At 44.5% G+C, this 16,195-nt stretch overlaps 1 protein-coding gene across 1 annotated transcript; it reads left to right on the top strand.

Moving 5' to 3' along the window:
- Positions 1–380: 380 nt before the first annotated feature.
- On the top strand, positions 381–15,946 carry senp6a (SUMO specific peptidase 6a). The gene is made up of 20 exons (XM_070925344.1): positions 381–431; positions 522–674; positions 3,694–3,764; positions 5,027–5,121; positions 6,438–6,828; positions 8,129–8,370; positions 8,703–8,843; positions 9,237–9,270; positions 9,645–9,833; positions 10,504–10,697; positions 11,616–11,839; positions 12,060–12,176; positions 12,281–12,403; positions 12,486–12,578; positions 12,665–13,011; positions 13,247–13,335; positions 13,432–13,514; positions 13,636–13,704; positions 14,659–14,809; positions 15,527–15,946. The coding sequence occupies exons 1-20, from the start codon at positions 394–396 to the stop codon at positions 15,761–15,763; spliced, it is 3,081 nt and encodes a 1,026-aa protein (XP_070781445.1). The 5' UTR covers positions 381–393; the 3' UTR covers positions 15,764–15,946.
- The last annotated feature ends 249 nt before the right edge of the window (positions 15,947–16,195 follow it).

Here is a 16,195-nt window from a genome sequence, read left to right as displayed (position 1 = left end):
GCTGGATTGCATTAACATGTTTTGGTCACTTCACATGCTTGGTTCAGCTCATAACATGTGATGATGATGATGATGATGACGTCAGTCCACCACTTTGGTTCAGAGTGAAAGATTCTTCCTGTTATTCTTTTGTCTTCCGTGTTGCAGTGATGCAGCTCGTCCCTCTCTGCCCACCTTATAAACGTCACTGACTGTTTAATGTTTAATGTGGAGACACTGAACTCTCACACACATCATGTATTCAGCAGGTGTGTATCTGGTGTGTTACACAGGGTTGATGAGCCCTTTTTTATTCATGTGTGTGTGTGTGTGTCGTCTCCCCAGTCTCCCACTCTTAGGCACTTCACTTCCTCTGATCCTTTGAGAACGTATGAAAACCGGCCAAATAATCACATGAGGCCTCTGAACAAGCTGGCACCCAAAAGGCTCAGGTACGCTGTGGTAGAGTGTCCTCATCATGTGCTTGTACTGACGCTGGAAACTGTGAGTGTTTGACTTCACCTTCTCCTCCCCTCCTGCAGCGAGGTCCCTCTCACAGTAGCAACATCGTCCCCCATGTCCAGCAGAACCAACTATTTCATCATCAGTCCCGCACCTTCACAAGGAATCGTTTTACAAGGGCGACACTTTCAGCACGCACAAATGCCCTCTGCAATAAGAAAACCAGTCCAAAGGTAAGACACGCTTCCCACTTTTTGAGGAGTGTGTTTTCTTACTTTAGCTGTTCTCTGTTCTCCTCTCTGACTTTCTGGATTATTTTTAAGACTTATTCCTATTTGGGGGATAATCATCCTCTGTGTTTTGGAACTACCCTTCCCATGAAGGGGTGTGTGTGTAAACAGGAAGTGTAATGTTGCCATGGATTCAGTGAGTTACACTGTGGGCTATAACTTGACACTTAACGATTTTTTTTAAGCCTATTTGTTCACATTTTGGCAAACTGGCACCATTGATAATATGCCGAATTAGCTGTTAGTTGTGTCTGCATCCATGGGCACATTGTAAACATGAACTGATGTCACTGGATGACTTTGATACTGAAAAAAACTTAAAAACGTGATAATTCTCAAGCAAGATCTGGAATTCTAAGGAGCAATTGTTTCCCTCTGACTTCTAAGCAGATTTATGGATGTTTATTCATAATGGACATTGGACATAATGATATCTTCTGGAAGTGAAAGTCACACTGAATCTGAAAACATGCGTTTCATGTCTGTGTGTTGAGATTTTACTGCATTATGACTCCGGGAATCTGGTTAAAGTACCTTAATTGCCTCCATGAGCTGAGTGTCGCAGCCTCTGCTGCTGCTGCTGACTGCCAAACCGCCATAAGAAACTTCCTGTTTTCAGACCATCAGCCTGCACCTGTCCCTTTCACCTCACACAGTATCGTCGCCTCACGTCCTGGTGTCGAGGTTTAGCGTAAAAAAACACTTTAATTGAATTGTTGCCTGTTAAAAAATGAAATATGGTGCATGAGTTGATTGCACTAGTGAGACGTTTCTCTCTTTTAATTTTTGTCTTCAAGCAGCCTTGATTTGAAGGAAAGGTAAGACTTCGATCCAGCTGCATCACTCCGAGTGAATCTTTGTCAACAGACTAGATCTCATTTCACACTTTATTCATGTCCCCAGAACCGAACACTTTGTTAGTGTTGGGTTTCCTTTGTTGTTTCTGGTGTGAAATGCAGCTTATGCATGACTGCAACAAAAACCTCTGTGAGCGCAGTGATGCTGTTCACTGCTGAAATGTTACAGTTTCAGTGTCAGTTGAAGTATAAGTACTTACACATGGAGGCAGGATCACCACATTCCTACGTTTCCCTGTCAGTGTTTGTACAGTAACTACAGCCTGAAATGTTGGCCCCAGCCCAAACCAGCCTGATGCGTTCAGGCGCAGCCCTCACTGCGGGAACTGAGCCTGAAGCCAGTGTTTTAGGATTTGTTTTTAGTGTTTGTAGTGTTTGTACAGGGACAGGATCTTTCAGTGACATATGTAATGGATTATAAACTTATATTATATCATATAGACATGGACAGATTAACCTTTATTTCTTTGAAAGTTGCGTTCCAGTTGCCCCTTTTGTTTGCCTGCAGCCACTTCAAAAGTATGTTAAAGAGATATTCATCCTGTTCCTCAAGTTAATAATAATAATAATAATAAACTTTATTTTTACAAAGTGCTTTACATGGTTGAACCTGGATTACAACATTTCAGGAGGTAAATAAAATCAGACAATTAAAAAAATAATACAAAAATAAAATCCCCAACAATAATATAAGATTAAAAACAATAATGATAATAAAACAGATGAGACATGTTGGAAATAAAACAATGTGCTAGCATAAGTAAAAAGATATCTGGGTTACAAAGTGATTAAGTATTTTTGTCAGTATGTTTTCCTTTACAACATTTAGCCAATGTGCACAAGCTTCAAGGACGTTTGTTTTTACCGCCACCAGCTTTGCTTTTGTCCCGAGAACCCGTTTGTGTAGATTTAAATTCACAAAATATTGTATTATGTTCTTCCAGCAGAACGTTGGCCAGGACGTCCAAACGCCAATGTTTTAATGTCAGCAGCATAATATAATTGAAAACATGAAAACCCTTTTCCCCTCACAGTGACTGCAGGTCTCATAACTCATTCATATCTCAGGAGAGCTGCAGCTAACGCCCATTAAAAGGTTGTTAAAAGGTTAAAACGTGTTGCGTTGTGCAATGAAATTCTAGTTGACTGTCCTCTTTGGTTGTCTCCAAAAAAACAAGACTTGTATCAGTTGTAACAGTTAACTGAGTGAAACAAACGGACTCTGGCTGGCTGATGATTAGCCGGAGGAGAACAGACACTGTAGCTTGGTGCCTTGAGTCCATCCACTGACCTTTGACCCCCATCTGTTGAGTCTGTTTACACCAAAACTGCTGCATTTCTCAACAAAAGGTGACCGTGAATTGATTTAAAACATTTTGCTTTTTAATTGGCAGTTTCTCCCGCTGTGTGTATTTGTATGGTTTTATTCCAGCTGTCAGGATGTGATGTTAAAGGATATTTTTCTTCTTGTCAACAAATCCCATGAAAAGACCAAAATAGTCCCCATAAATGCACTATTTCCTCCAGTTTGTTTGATTAAAAACTACAATGAGCAGCTGTTTGTTTTTTTTACTGAACCTTATTTAAAAATGAAACTGGATATGTGTGACCAATTTTTAATGATATGTGTTCAGGAGGAACCAATGTCCCTGGAGCTGAGAGCCACAGAGAGGAAGTCAAAGTATTGAGAACGGACTAACATGTTGTTGGTTTTGGTCTTTTCGTGAGATTTGTTGACATTGAGAAAAATCGAGAATACCACTAGCCAAACAGATGTGGCTGAATTTGTCCTTTTTAACTGGCAATTTGGAAGAAGTTGTTATGTTTATAAGTCTGGGAAAAATCCTTTAAAATCCCTGAAAGTTTGTTGATTTGGGAACAAAATGTCTTGCCAGAGAGCTTTGGTCAAAATCAGACATCATACAAGAGGTCTGTTGTTTTATACTCGAAATCATTTAAAACTTCTCATGTTTCATCACATTAAAACCTTAAAATTACACTTTCAGCGTCTGCCACCTCTGGCAGGCGGCATAACGTTGCTGTTGGATGTAAAAGTACAACATGTTTTGTTTTGTTGTGATCACGTTGTTCTTTGTCTCCTGCAGAAACGACTTCTCCACCACACAGCAGGCTGTAGAAGTGGACAGCATCGTCCTCACCTGTCCAGAGATCCCAGGTAGAGTTCACAGCTCAGCGAACGCTCCACGCAGGGTTTTATAAAGTCAATCTCAAGCTGTTTATGAGGTCCAGAGTTTAATTACCAAACTGTGTGTGTGTGTGTGTGTGTGTGTGTGTGTGTGTGTGTGTGTGTGTGTGTGTGTGTGTGTGTGTGTGTGTGTGTGTGTGTGTGTGTGTGTGTGTGTGTGTGTGTGTGTGTGTGTGGCTTTGGCGTCTGCATGCAGCATCTGTGAGGAAAGTGTGTGTCTGCAGGATGAGCACTGATCAGTATCTGTGTGTGTGTGTGTGTGTGTGTGTGTGTGTGTGTGTGTGTGTGTGACAGCCAGCAGCGTCTGCAGAGCTGCAGATCTGGGCTGAACCTCCTCCCTGCTCCTGCCAGCAGAGGAGGAGATCTCAGGCCTCCGACATTAATCCTCAAAGCTCCTGGCTGAGGGAGGAGAGCTTATGAAACGCTCGCTCTGCTAATAAAGGCTCTCCAGCCGAAACAACTTCCCAAATACGGAAATAATCGCACGCTTTTGCAAAAAAGAAAAGTAAAATAAAGGTGACCTTGGAGGGAAGCGGCTCTCTGTCATCAGCCTTTTCACTCGCTGTGTTTATTTTGAATTTCGGAGAAATAACGTGAGTGAAAGGAGGCTGGGATCACTCAGAGAGCTTAAAACAAAGAGTGTGTTGTGCTGCCGGATGGTTACTGAAGCTCTGGTGCTCAAAATATTACTAAAGCGTGATAATGTATGCAGATGTTTAGATTCATACAGTCTCATGCCGGCTGACGGGTGTGATTTCCACTTGGAGCTGCTCGTGCTTTACAGACTATTTTGCCCTGGGTAGTGCCTCTCAGGTTACATACATCTTCTTCCTGGAGGGCTGCAGGCAATCATGAAATTATTACGTTTTGGATCTATTTTATTGCAGCAATCATGATCTTTGTTAAGGAGGTTGTAGCAGCAAATCCCACTTTTCTGTTTTTGGTTTTCTGTTGAATCACTTACTTGAATGCAGACAAAAAGTGGCAGATGCACACGATTATGTATACCAGTGTTCTTATGGCCATCCGATCCAAATGCAAGATTTAAAAATTCTATTAAAATATCTATTAAAATAACTAATTTTTCGTGTTGTGAAGCCCTTTCTGAGGGCTTTCTGGGTTTCTGTGATGTGACATTTTCCTTTAGAAGGTGGAATATGTATTTATATATTTATAAGAATATTATTTAAAGATCGAATAAGATCAATAAATAAGTGATTTTGTCCTTTCAGAAGAGGAGAGCCTGAACATTAAGCGCCGCGTCCAGCAGAAGAGGAAACCGTTAGAGGACTGCTGTAGTTTCCCCTCGCAGCTTAAAGCAGCAGAGGTAAGAGACGCCCAGCTGACTCAGCAGCTGCAGCACAGAGGTTTGGACTTCATTACCCAGAAATCAGTCCTCTCAGTCTCAGCTGCAGATGGAGTTGATCATGGAAAGATGTCATCTGTCTGTCCTCTGGTCGTCTCGTCCGTCTGTCTGTCTGTCCTCTGGTCCGTCTGTCTGTCTAACCTCTGGTCCTCTCGTCCGTCTGTCCTCTGGTCCTCTGGTCCGTCTGTCTGTCCTGGTCCTCTGGTCCGTCTGTCTGTCTGTCCTCTGGTCCGTCTGTCTGTCTGTCCTCTGGTCCTCTGGTCCGTCTGTCTGTCTGTCCTCTGGTTCACTCGTCCGTCTGTCTGTTTGTCCTCTGGTCCGTCTGTCTGTCTAACCTCTGGTCGTCTCGTCTGTCTGTCCTCTGGTCCACTCGTCCGTCTGTCTGTCTAACCTCTGGTCCTCTGGTCCGTTTGTCCTCTGATCCTCTCGTCCGTCTGTCTGTCCTCTGATCCTCTGGTCCGTCTGTCCTCTAGTCATCTGGTCCGTCTGTCCTCTGGTCCTCTGGTCCGTCTGTCTGTCTAACCTCTGGTCCTCTGGTCCGTTTGTCCTCTGATCCTCTGGTCCGTCTGTCTGTCCTCTGATCCTCTGGTCCGTCTGTCCTCTGGTCGTCTCGTCCGTCTGTCCTCAGATCCTCTCGTCCGTCTGTCTGTCTGTCCTCTGGTCCGTCTGTCTGTCTAACCTCTGGTCCTCTCGTCCATCTGTCCTCTAGTCATCTGGTCCGTCTGTCCTCAGATCCTCTCGTCCTCTGGTCCGTCTAACCTCTGGTCCTCTCTTTCGTCTGTCTGTCTGTCCTCTGGTCCGTCTGTCTGTCTGTCCTCTGGTCCCTCTGTCTGTCTAACCTCTGGTCCTCTCGTCCGTCTGTCCTCTAGTCATCTGGTCCGTCTGTCCTCTGGTCCGTCTGTCTGTCTAACCTCTGGTCCTCTGGTCCGTTTGTCCTCGGATCCTCTCGTCCGTCTGTCTGTCCTCTGGTCCTCTGGTCCGTCTGTCCTCTGGTCCGTCTGTCTGTCTGTCCTCTGGTCCGTCTGTCTGTCTGTCCTCTGGTCCGTCTGTCTGTCTATCCTCTGGTCCGTCTGTCCTCTGGTCCGTCTGTCTGTCTGTCCTCTGGTCCTCTGGTCTGTCTGTCTGTCTGTCTGTCCTCTGATCTGTCTGTCCTCTTGTCCTCTGGTCCGTCTGTCCTCTGGTCCACTCGTCCGTCTGTCTGCAGCTTCCACATTAACCGTCTCTCTAAGTGTGTGTTTCCAGCTCGTTGTGGATCTTAATTCTGTGGTTTCTTTCAGCCTCTCCGGCCGACTGTCTACCAGACGGTCTGCGTGAAGTGCAACAAGCCGAGCGACGACGGCAAGTGTCAGAACTGTGGCAACGGTTCGGCTCTGCTGCCCTGTCAGCAGGCCACGCTGTCGTCCCCGACCCCCCGGCCCCCCATCAGATCCCAGCCCTCCCCCGGACCAAACAGCCTGCAACAGAACTTCTACAAACCGGCTACGGCCGCGAGGGTTCCCCGCGGAGAGACTCTGCCGATACGAATCTCGAGCACCAGGGGAACCCTGCTGCCTCTGAACAACGGCAGGTCCCCTCTGTTAGCCGGGACGTCGAGCTGCTGCGGGGCCAGAAACCCCCCCAAGGGGAAGAGGGCGGCAGCGGCCCGGCAGCACGAGCTCAATGACCCCAGTGAGTAAAAAGTTCTGATGGAGAAGGAAAAGTTTTGATTTTGAGGCGGCTATCTAAAAGTTTGGAGGCACAACCAGCAGACACAAACCGTTCTGTAGATCTGCAGCGGTGTTTGTGCAGGTCCCGAGTCGGTGTTTGTCCTGCATTTGGCTCCTGGCGCCAGTTCAGTCATCCAGTGGAGATGAACTGGGATTCTGTTGTCAGCTGCCTCCCTCTGATGGCTGCAGTCAGTCTGAAGGGTTTCAGGGTTTCTATAAAAATTAAAACGTCTTTTCATTTTTGGTGTCGTTCATTATGTAAAAATGAATCTTCTACATGAGGAAAGTCTGTAGGAAGTCTGGACTTTCTGGACGTTTGCACAAACTACTCGGCTTAGTGGATTTTTTTTCCCACCGCAGACATAAAAACACAAACAAACATCACACCACCCGGCTGACGTCACTGCTGTAGGAAAGGTAAACAGAACATGGAGGCAGGTAGATTCCAGCAGAGTCACATGTACAACATGAAAGGCCACTTGGTGAAGTAGCTTGTTGAGTTCTCTACCCGATAAAAAAGGGATGTAAGCTAAAAGAGTAAAATAAGACCACAGAAAGGAATCTGCGTCTAAAAGCCTTTGATGTTGAAGGATCACGTTTCAGCAGACTATGGTCTTATTATTATTATTATTATTATTATTATTATTATTAAGTGACAATCAGGAGACGTATAGAAGCTGATAAGAAAATGGCAAAGGTGTTAAAAAATACAGCGTAGGCTCCACATCTGGAAAGAGATTCACAGCAAAACCTGATCCCTGGTTCCTCGGCTCGTGGACTAACTTCCCACCAGATTTAATTACAAAACTTTGTAAGCAGAAGAGAAGATCTTCTGAAGATCAGCGTCTCTGTGTTCATGGATAACAGCTGGTCCTGCAAAGTAAATCTGCTTCCTCACATTGATGCAAATCCATCAATGATCTGATAGAACCGTGGATATTAAGGGATAGCTGCCATGGAAACAACAATATAGCAACACCTGTCTTTGTCTTTCTCATGGTATATGTCACTATACCGCCCACCCCCACTCTCGTTATTTACATATAATATTGCAAACACTGTTGTCTGAATCTGGATCCAAAGGCCTTGATATGGAGTCAGAGGTCCAACATTCATTCACTCAGATTATGTACGACTCATTTCTGTCAGCTTTGTTGTGTCTGTAGGTTTTAATGATCTTAAAGTCGGCTTAAAAAGGTCAACAGCCAATCGAGATCTTTTAGAAAGGATTAAAGCGGAGTTGTCTGACGGTCCCTCCCCAGTCGTCCTGTCCAGTGATGACGATGAGGAGGAGGCCGACAACGCCAGCACAGGAAGCGTCAACAGACTGGACAGCGTCTCCCCTCGACCTGCCGACTCGGCTCACTCCTCGCCGGCGCCCTCCGGAGGCCGAGTGGAGGCTGCGGTGAAGAGCGCCGGAGAGCAGGAGGAGCTGAACACTGAATTCTTCGAAGACGTCAACATGAAGATCATGATACCACGGAGAGCCCGCATGAAAGACCAGGTGAGACCCTCCGTCCAGCAGGTGCTGCAGTAACTCCAGTGAGACACAAGTCTGCCATCTGTTTCTTCTTCTAAGCAAAACAAAGATCATTCTGTGTTGCGCAGCTCGATGTGTTTGATGCACTCGGAGCGCTTTGAGCATCACGAGTGCATCAGTGAACTCACTGGATGGAAACTCTGACTCATTCATGCACTACACGCCACGAAGGAGGAGAATCGTTTCTCTCTCCATAAACTGCACTTGAATGTTCAGCGAAGTAAAACCAAACGGCACCTCACACCGTCCCTCAAGTTACATAAGCTCATATTCGCCTTTTTATTCTAATTTTGCAGTTTGGAAATCAACCCCCGGAGCAGTTTTCACCGAGGACAAAGAAGCCCAAATTCATGTCCAACAAGTATGACAGCATCATACTGGAGTGTCGGAGCGTAAGAGTAGGAACTCTACGCAGGATGGTGACGAAGCCCGTCGTCGTGAGTACTTTGGTTTCTGTCGTCCTGTGTAGTAGAAACGTTTCGTAATGTTTTATATACTAAATATTCTCTTACATGTTTTAAAATAACAGCTGTGTGATAATGGCTGATTTGGTCAATTGAAGATGTTTACAATATGTATGTATGATCGTATCATCTGTTTTTAAAACCTGAGGTAAATAAAGACGTTATTTGTGAATTTACAGTAGTGTAAATACAGCACGGTGACAACTGGAGTGGTACATTAAGAGGAAATAAAACATGGAAAGAGCTCCGGAGAAAACACAATACCAACAAAAATCTTCAAAATCCAGTCGAGTGACTCGAGTCGAGTTTGAACAGATGAGGGGAACAGAAGTGATAAATTACGTTCTTTGTTCTTTGTCTTTTCAGTTTTCCATCGACCACATCCAGCTGGAGACTGAAGGTACGGAGCAGCAGAGATTAGTTCAGTCACTCCTGTGGCAGCTTTATGTCTTGAAAATATGCAAAAACACCAGAAGAAGCAGCAACAAATGACTCCTAATCCTGTCTCTTTAAAAACTGCTTCATGTGGAAGCTGAAGAATTACAGCCAACATAACTTGGTTTTTGTTTTTGTGGTTTTTGTTACATTTCTGGATAATAAAATCACATAACAGTCACAAATATGCTACGTCATCCTTCTGTATGACCGCATTCATCTGCAGAGGGACCAGAAAACGTAATACGGTGAAATCGGATTAAACCACTTCTAGTCTTGATCTTGTGGAGGCTCTTTAAGTTCAGGTTTTAGTGTTTTCATGATGCATTTTGTCGTCAGGTCCGGAGCGCGACAGCGTGGAGCAGGTGTGTCTTCAGGCGTCGGAGCTGATCAGCTGCGAGTGGTGCAGCGTCCGGAAACTTCCAGTCTTGTTCTTCCAGACGACTCCGGAGGAGTGCGTCCGCCTGCGCACGCAGCTCAACATGTCCAAGGAGACGGGAGGCCAGTGGTACGACTGCTCCGGGGACCGTGAGTACAAAACTGCACGAACAGAGTACAAATACACATCTGTCCCTCTGTACACCTGAAAATATAGTGTTCAACACTAACTTAACTCCTTTACACCGTGATACTATCAGACAGTTCATTAATAAAAGCCAGCTGTAACTGTGTGATTTAGAAAACTTCACATCTGACGATTAAATGTACGCGTCAGCCCTGAATATGTTTTTTCCGATTGTAAGTGAAGACAGCACAGCTATTTAACTTATATAACTTATTTAACTTCACACACAGAGCAGAGTCTCTTTAATATTCATCCGTTCTGCTTGGACAGAGCTGGACTTCAGGTCCCGGACAGTTAATATCTCATTGTTCACATTCTGCCAACTTCATTTCACAATCCTAATAAGCTGCAGAAATTCAAATGGTCATGAAAGTATTTCATATAGCATTAAGAGCATAATGTATATAGAGAGAGATGTTATAGACATCTGAAGGAAAATCAAAGCAAACAGGATGCAACTGGAGTGTCGAGCAAAGAGTCTGTGTTTGAATGTAAACAAGAGATTTCAGTTCTTGATTTTTGATAAATTTGCTAAAAATTCAAAGGGGTTTTGTATTTAGAATAACTTGCCAAAAAAAATCAAAGCTACAACTCAAAGTGGTTTATCCTGCTTCTCTTGTTCTGTGCCGTCAGAGTCGGATGAGAAGTACATTGTTTTGATCTTCGAGAACGGCCTGATGATGAAGGAGCAGATGATCCTGGAGGACATCCTGGGCGAGATCGGCCGGACCAACGACCTCATCAACTTCCCCGCCAAGCTGCCATTCGAGGAGGCCAACATCCGGCTGGTCAACTACAACAAGGCCTCCAAACAGAAGGAGGAGAAGGTGGGCGAGCTGTGTGGAGTCAGTGGCACTGATCAGTACGACTGCAATTAATGATTCATCATCGATTGTTCATAGACGTTATATACGTCTTGTTTTGTTGACCAACCATCCAAATCCCAAACATGTTCAATTTATAACAATATAAAACAGGAAGAGCCCATATTTTAAAAGCCAGACAATGTTAACTCTGCTTATCGATCAATCAAACATTTTGGTGATTAGTATTCTGTCTATTATATATATATATATATTAATATTAATACGAATATTTTCAAACCCTCTGATGTCCCTGGTCTGTAAAGATTTAAAAACGAGAGCGTGAGGATTTGGAGGAACACTTTTTATCAAATACTGTATTACCACATTTAATTGCAAAATAACAAAAAATGCAGACTTTGGGAATTTTTGACATCCAATCAGTAGCTGTTAGCCTAGTTAGCTAGCAAGGACATTAAATTGGCTTTTGTAACTTCTTTCCCCCTGAGTTGAGTCTGTAAGGTAACCTTAGTGTTCACTATGATAGTGTGCAGCACTTCCACCAAGCTCCAGCCAACAAATAGATCTTTTTAGGTATTAACTGCAAATGTAAACGCTCAGTCTGGGGAGTTTGGTTGGAGTAACAGCCTGGAGAAAGCAATGCCTTAGAAGACGTATTCCAGGGAAAAGTCTGCCTTCGTTTGTTTGTGGAGGTTGAGGGTTGGTTTTTATTTGACTGGCTCAAAAAAGGGCTTCTGAATTTGATCATTTTCACATGGAAAACTGTGGTGATTGGTAATATAGCATACTTCCACTTTTGTCGGGGGAAAAAAACAATATTGCCAATATTGCAGTGATTGATTATATTTGACAATGTGCAGTTTCCTAGAGTGACTGTTTATACCTGAAAAGCTCCTGACAAGCACCTGTCCCTCGCTGCAGGAGAAGCCAATACAAACCCCTCCCAAAACCACCCAAGTCTCCCCGGTTACCAAGGTTACCCCGGTCAGCAAGGTCACTCAGGTCACGCAGGTCACCCCGGTGACCCCGGTCTCCATGCCCGCACGCACACGGATGGCCACCCGCCAGCAAACCGGCACCTACTTTGAAGATGAAGACGAAGATATGACCGACCTCCAGCCCACCTTCTCCGGACCAATCGTCAAGTGAGTGACTCGTCCGTCACCTGGTGGCGTTTGAAGTTGGTGACAACTATTAGAGCTGATACTGTCCCAGAAAGGAAGTACTGACAGAGATTTGAAATATAAACTTGTTAAACAGGAAGCAGCTGAAGTTAAATGAGACACAGCGGCATCCAGTGGCCATCCGCGGTAATGCTGCTGATGTTACAGTCCCAGTGTAACAGTGTTGTTGTTTGTCTTCCAGATTAATGGTGTACCCCCCCCCTCCAGCCAAAGGTGGCATATCAGTCACTAATGAAGACCTCCACTGCCTTAATGATGGCGAATTCCTAAACGATGTTATCATAGACTTTTATTTAAAGTAAGTATTTGTAGCACAGATGTTAAGTACAAAAGACGCTGCAATAAAATGTTTTATTTTCTGTAGTTTTCATCCTGAAATGAGCCGTTGTCTTTCCATATTAGATATTTAGTTTTAGAGAAATTGAAAAAAGAAGATGCACAGAGAATCCACGTGTTCAGCTCCTTCTTCTACAAGAGGCTCAACCAGAGAGAGAGGAGGAACGCTCCGGACACAACCAACCTGCCGTGAGTATCCTGCAGCATCAGCTGAGCAGCTTTCCACATCGTCTTCTGCTCGCTGCTGAAATCTTTGGTGTTGATCTTCCAGAATCCAGAAAAGGAAGCACAACAGGGTTAAGACGTGGACTCGGCACGTGGATCTGTTCCAGAAGGACTTCATTTTTGTTCCCATCAACGAGTCGTGAGTCTTCAGTTTGACAAATGACAGAACTTTATTTTGTTTTTAAAAAAGGGTGTCCTAACAGGTCTGACCTGTTGTTTTGTCAGAGCTCACTGGTACTTGGCCGTCATCTGCTTCCCGGGTCTCGAGGGTCTGGTGTACGAGCAGAACCCGCTGTACCACGGCCCGTTTCCAGCCTCCACCTCGGCCGCGGATCCCCCGCCGGAGGAGAACATCCCGGACCACTGTCGTCCTCTGTCCCCAGACAGGGACGGGTTGGAAAGCTCCTCGGAGAACCCGTCCCCTTGCGTCCCCGAGGTGTTCACGGAGGGTCAGACCGACGGTGAACCAGCCAAGGACAAGGACGCCGCCTTCACGGAGGGGGGACAAGAGCCTCCCAACACCCCGGCAGCATCGGGCAACGGCCTGGCTGACGCAGAGCAACAATACACAAGTGAGTCAGACAGTCAGACACTCGCAGTCAAAGTTTAAGGTTCAAACCAGGTTTTTCTGGTGTAGTTTTGACATTTTCCTTCACTGCTCATCTCAGGAGAGTCAGTTTTTAATCCGATTCCAAGAAGCGACTAAAATGTCTGGAGAACGTCACATTTAACACTCTTAGACGTGCAGCGCTGATAAAAACACATTAAAAGGTTTCATGGTGCTCTTTGTTTGTTGGTATTTTTTAGGTGGGTTGCACAGAATCAGTGTTTGTTACCGTTCAGGAAAAGGAGACGACGACACCTTCACCTTCTCTGATGACCAGAGCTCCGGTCAGGTACTCGACTCTCTTTACTTCCTAGACTTACTGTCTGTTCCGGCCTCCCTCGTCTGATGTCCATGATGAAGCCCTGAATGTTGCTTTTGTGTGCAGGACGAGTGCAGCGATGACGGGGCCGAAGACGCTCTCAGCTCTGACGCTTCAGCTTTGGCCTCCAAACAAAACCTCTGCAAACAGTACGTTGATGCACTTCTGCCTCCTCACCTGCAGGTGGCACCGCCGCTCTGCTGAAACAAACGCAGCCGAGTGAGCGAGAGAAAACGTTGATGTAGAGAGATTTTTCTTGTTCTCCTTCAGGCCTTGTATCCTCATCATGGACTCCCTGCGAGGTCCGGCCAGGTCGACGGTGGTGAAGACCCTGAGAGAGTGAGTGACCGTACACGGAGCTTCTTTAATATTCTGACTTTTTATTCAGAGCAGTGGTTCCCAACCTTTTTGACTCGTCTCCGTAAGACTCCTTATCATAGGTATAATGTGGAATGCATTAACCTGTAAGTGATAATTCCTCTTCAGGTTGTTTCTTATGAATATGTTTTATGAAACGATTCAGTTCCTCACAAGAAAATAATAATCATTATAGAAGAGATGGAAAAATAGACATAATTTGTTGTAGCAGGAAATGTTCTTTGATTCTTTGCCAACCCGTTAACCTTCTCAGCGATCTCATGTATTGCGATTATTAAGGATATTATTATCTCTGATGTCTGAAAATATGCTCCTTGTAACACCAGAACTAGCCTGAGAATCATGACGTTTTTAAGTTATCTTCAGTGATGGCTGTCTGTCCATTAATGTCTTTAAAGTCTTAATGACTTTGAACGCTGCCAATTTGTTTAAATTCAAATGTATGAATACATGGCTCAAGTTTCAGCCAACAGTGAACATTATACTTCCTGTTCAACCCCCCCAAGATTTGTGCATAATTTTCCCCCAAATAAAAGTGAGACAAAGAATAATATAAGTGAGACAATCGATCATTTGTAACTTCTTTTTATTGCACTATAAATGATAGAAGCCAGTTGGTCTGCGTGGTTTACTGTTCCCACTGTTGAGGCTGCAGAGGACCTCTTTGTTCTATTTAAGGTTTCTATTTGTGGAAATGGAGCAACACCATCACTGCAATGCTGTGATATACTATAAACTATCAGCAGAGAGAATGAGAGAAGTTCAGTTTAAAGTCTTGGATGATTCCAGTATTTAGTTTTTAGATGATTAGACTTCATTTTGCTTCTTGAGGGGGGAGTTTAACTAAACTAACAACTTCATTTTGATTGGTGATAGTTAATGATTAATAGGTAAACCAGCGTGTGTTTGTTTTAGGTACCTGGAGGTGGAGTGGGAGGTGCGTAAAGGGACTCAGCAGAGTTTCGGGAAGGATGTGATGAAGGGCTCCAGCCCCCGAGTGCCTCAGCAGGATAACTTCAGCGACTGTGGAGTTTACATCCTGCAGTATGTGGAGAGCTTCTTCGAGGTGAGAGGAGGAACTCTAAACTGTGTTCTCATTTTAACTAAACATCCTCCCACACTCTACTCTGTCTCTTTTTACTGAGTTTGCATTTTCTTGTTTTTATGACTTTCCCTTCTTTGTTTTTACTTTAATGGTTTCCTGTTTTCCAGTCCAGTTCTTCTTTTGTAATCAAGGTTATAAATAATGTTTATAAGTCATTCATGAACATTGCTTCTCCGGCGTTATTCTGTATTTTTGATTTTATCAACAAAACCAAAACTGACGATGTGTCAGTCCGCCTCTCAGTGCTTTCTGGCTTCCTGTCTGTGGCTCTCAGCTACAAGCCCATTGGTTCCTACTGAAGATGTAAATCTTTAAAAACACAAATATATAGTTCAGTTTTTTTAAAAAGCCTTTCCTGAAACAGCTGCTCACTGTAGTTTTTATCAAACGTTACTCAAACAGGAGGAAATAGTGCATTTGTCGGGGACTATTTTCAGCGGCGGATTAATCCACATTCGGTACTCTAGTGAGTGTAACTGTGGCACAGAAGAAGAAGATATATCAGGCAATACTTGTTAGTAGATACATTCACTGGTTTTGGTCTTTTCATTAGAGTTGTTGATGAATTATTAATTAATTATTAATATTGGTCCTTTGGACTTCCAGACCACCCTGCTTCACTTAGTAAATGAAGCAAACATGCTCACAAAATAATCAACTTTCTTCTTGTTTCTTCAGAATCCGATTCCCAGTTTTCACCTGCCGATGAACCTGTCCGAGTGGTTTCTGCAGCAGCGGATGAAGACGAAGCGCGAAGAAATCAAGGAGCTGATCCTGAAGATCCAAGAGCAACAAGAACTGGAAAAGAAGGGTGCCGACCGGGTCGAGGCTCCGCCCGGCTCTCCTGAGGAGCCTGAGATCGAAGAGACTTCTGGGTCGAAGGGCCGGCCGCCAAACCTACCCATCAGCCCCTGAAACGAGACCCTCCTCCCCCCTCCTCTCCCCGTCACTCCCAGGCCCAGCGGGGGGGCCGAACCCGATTGTACGCTGCTGGTTTCACTTCAACATGCCTGAAACGATCCTCAACTCCCTCCATTAACCACAGACATCAAACACACCTTTAAATTTGTATTGAATAAAACATGAAGTGTAAATATGCTGGAGTTTTTCCCGCTGCCTTTGTAATTTACTGTTTTATGACTCTCAGTCATGAAGTGGCCTCGTTAAGTTATGTTTTCATAGATGTTCTTCTCTCCAGGAGGATCTGTGCAGAAGATACTGTCGCGCTCTTGCATCGTTATTTTTTATGCTTTCTAGTTGTGTAGAGGAAGACAAAGACAATAAAACACATAGAGGAAGTTGCTGTTATTTGTAAGTTAACGATCCACCCGTCTGGAAAACGGACTT

Source organism: Enoplosus armatus, chromosome 19, assembly GCF_043641665.1.
Source record: "Enoplosus armatus isolate fEnoArm2 chromosome 19, fEnoArm2.hap1, whole genome shotgun sequence".
Classification (NCBI taxonomy): domain Eukaryota; kingdom Metazoa; phylum Chordata; class Actinopteri; order Centrarchiformes; family Enoplosidae; genus Enoplosus; species Enoplosus armatus.
Note: the sequence above shows the minus strand (reverse complement) of the source record. Positions and strands in the feature narration are given on the sequence as shown.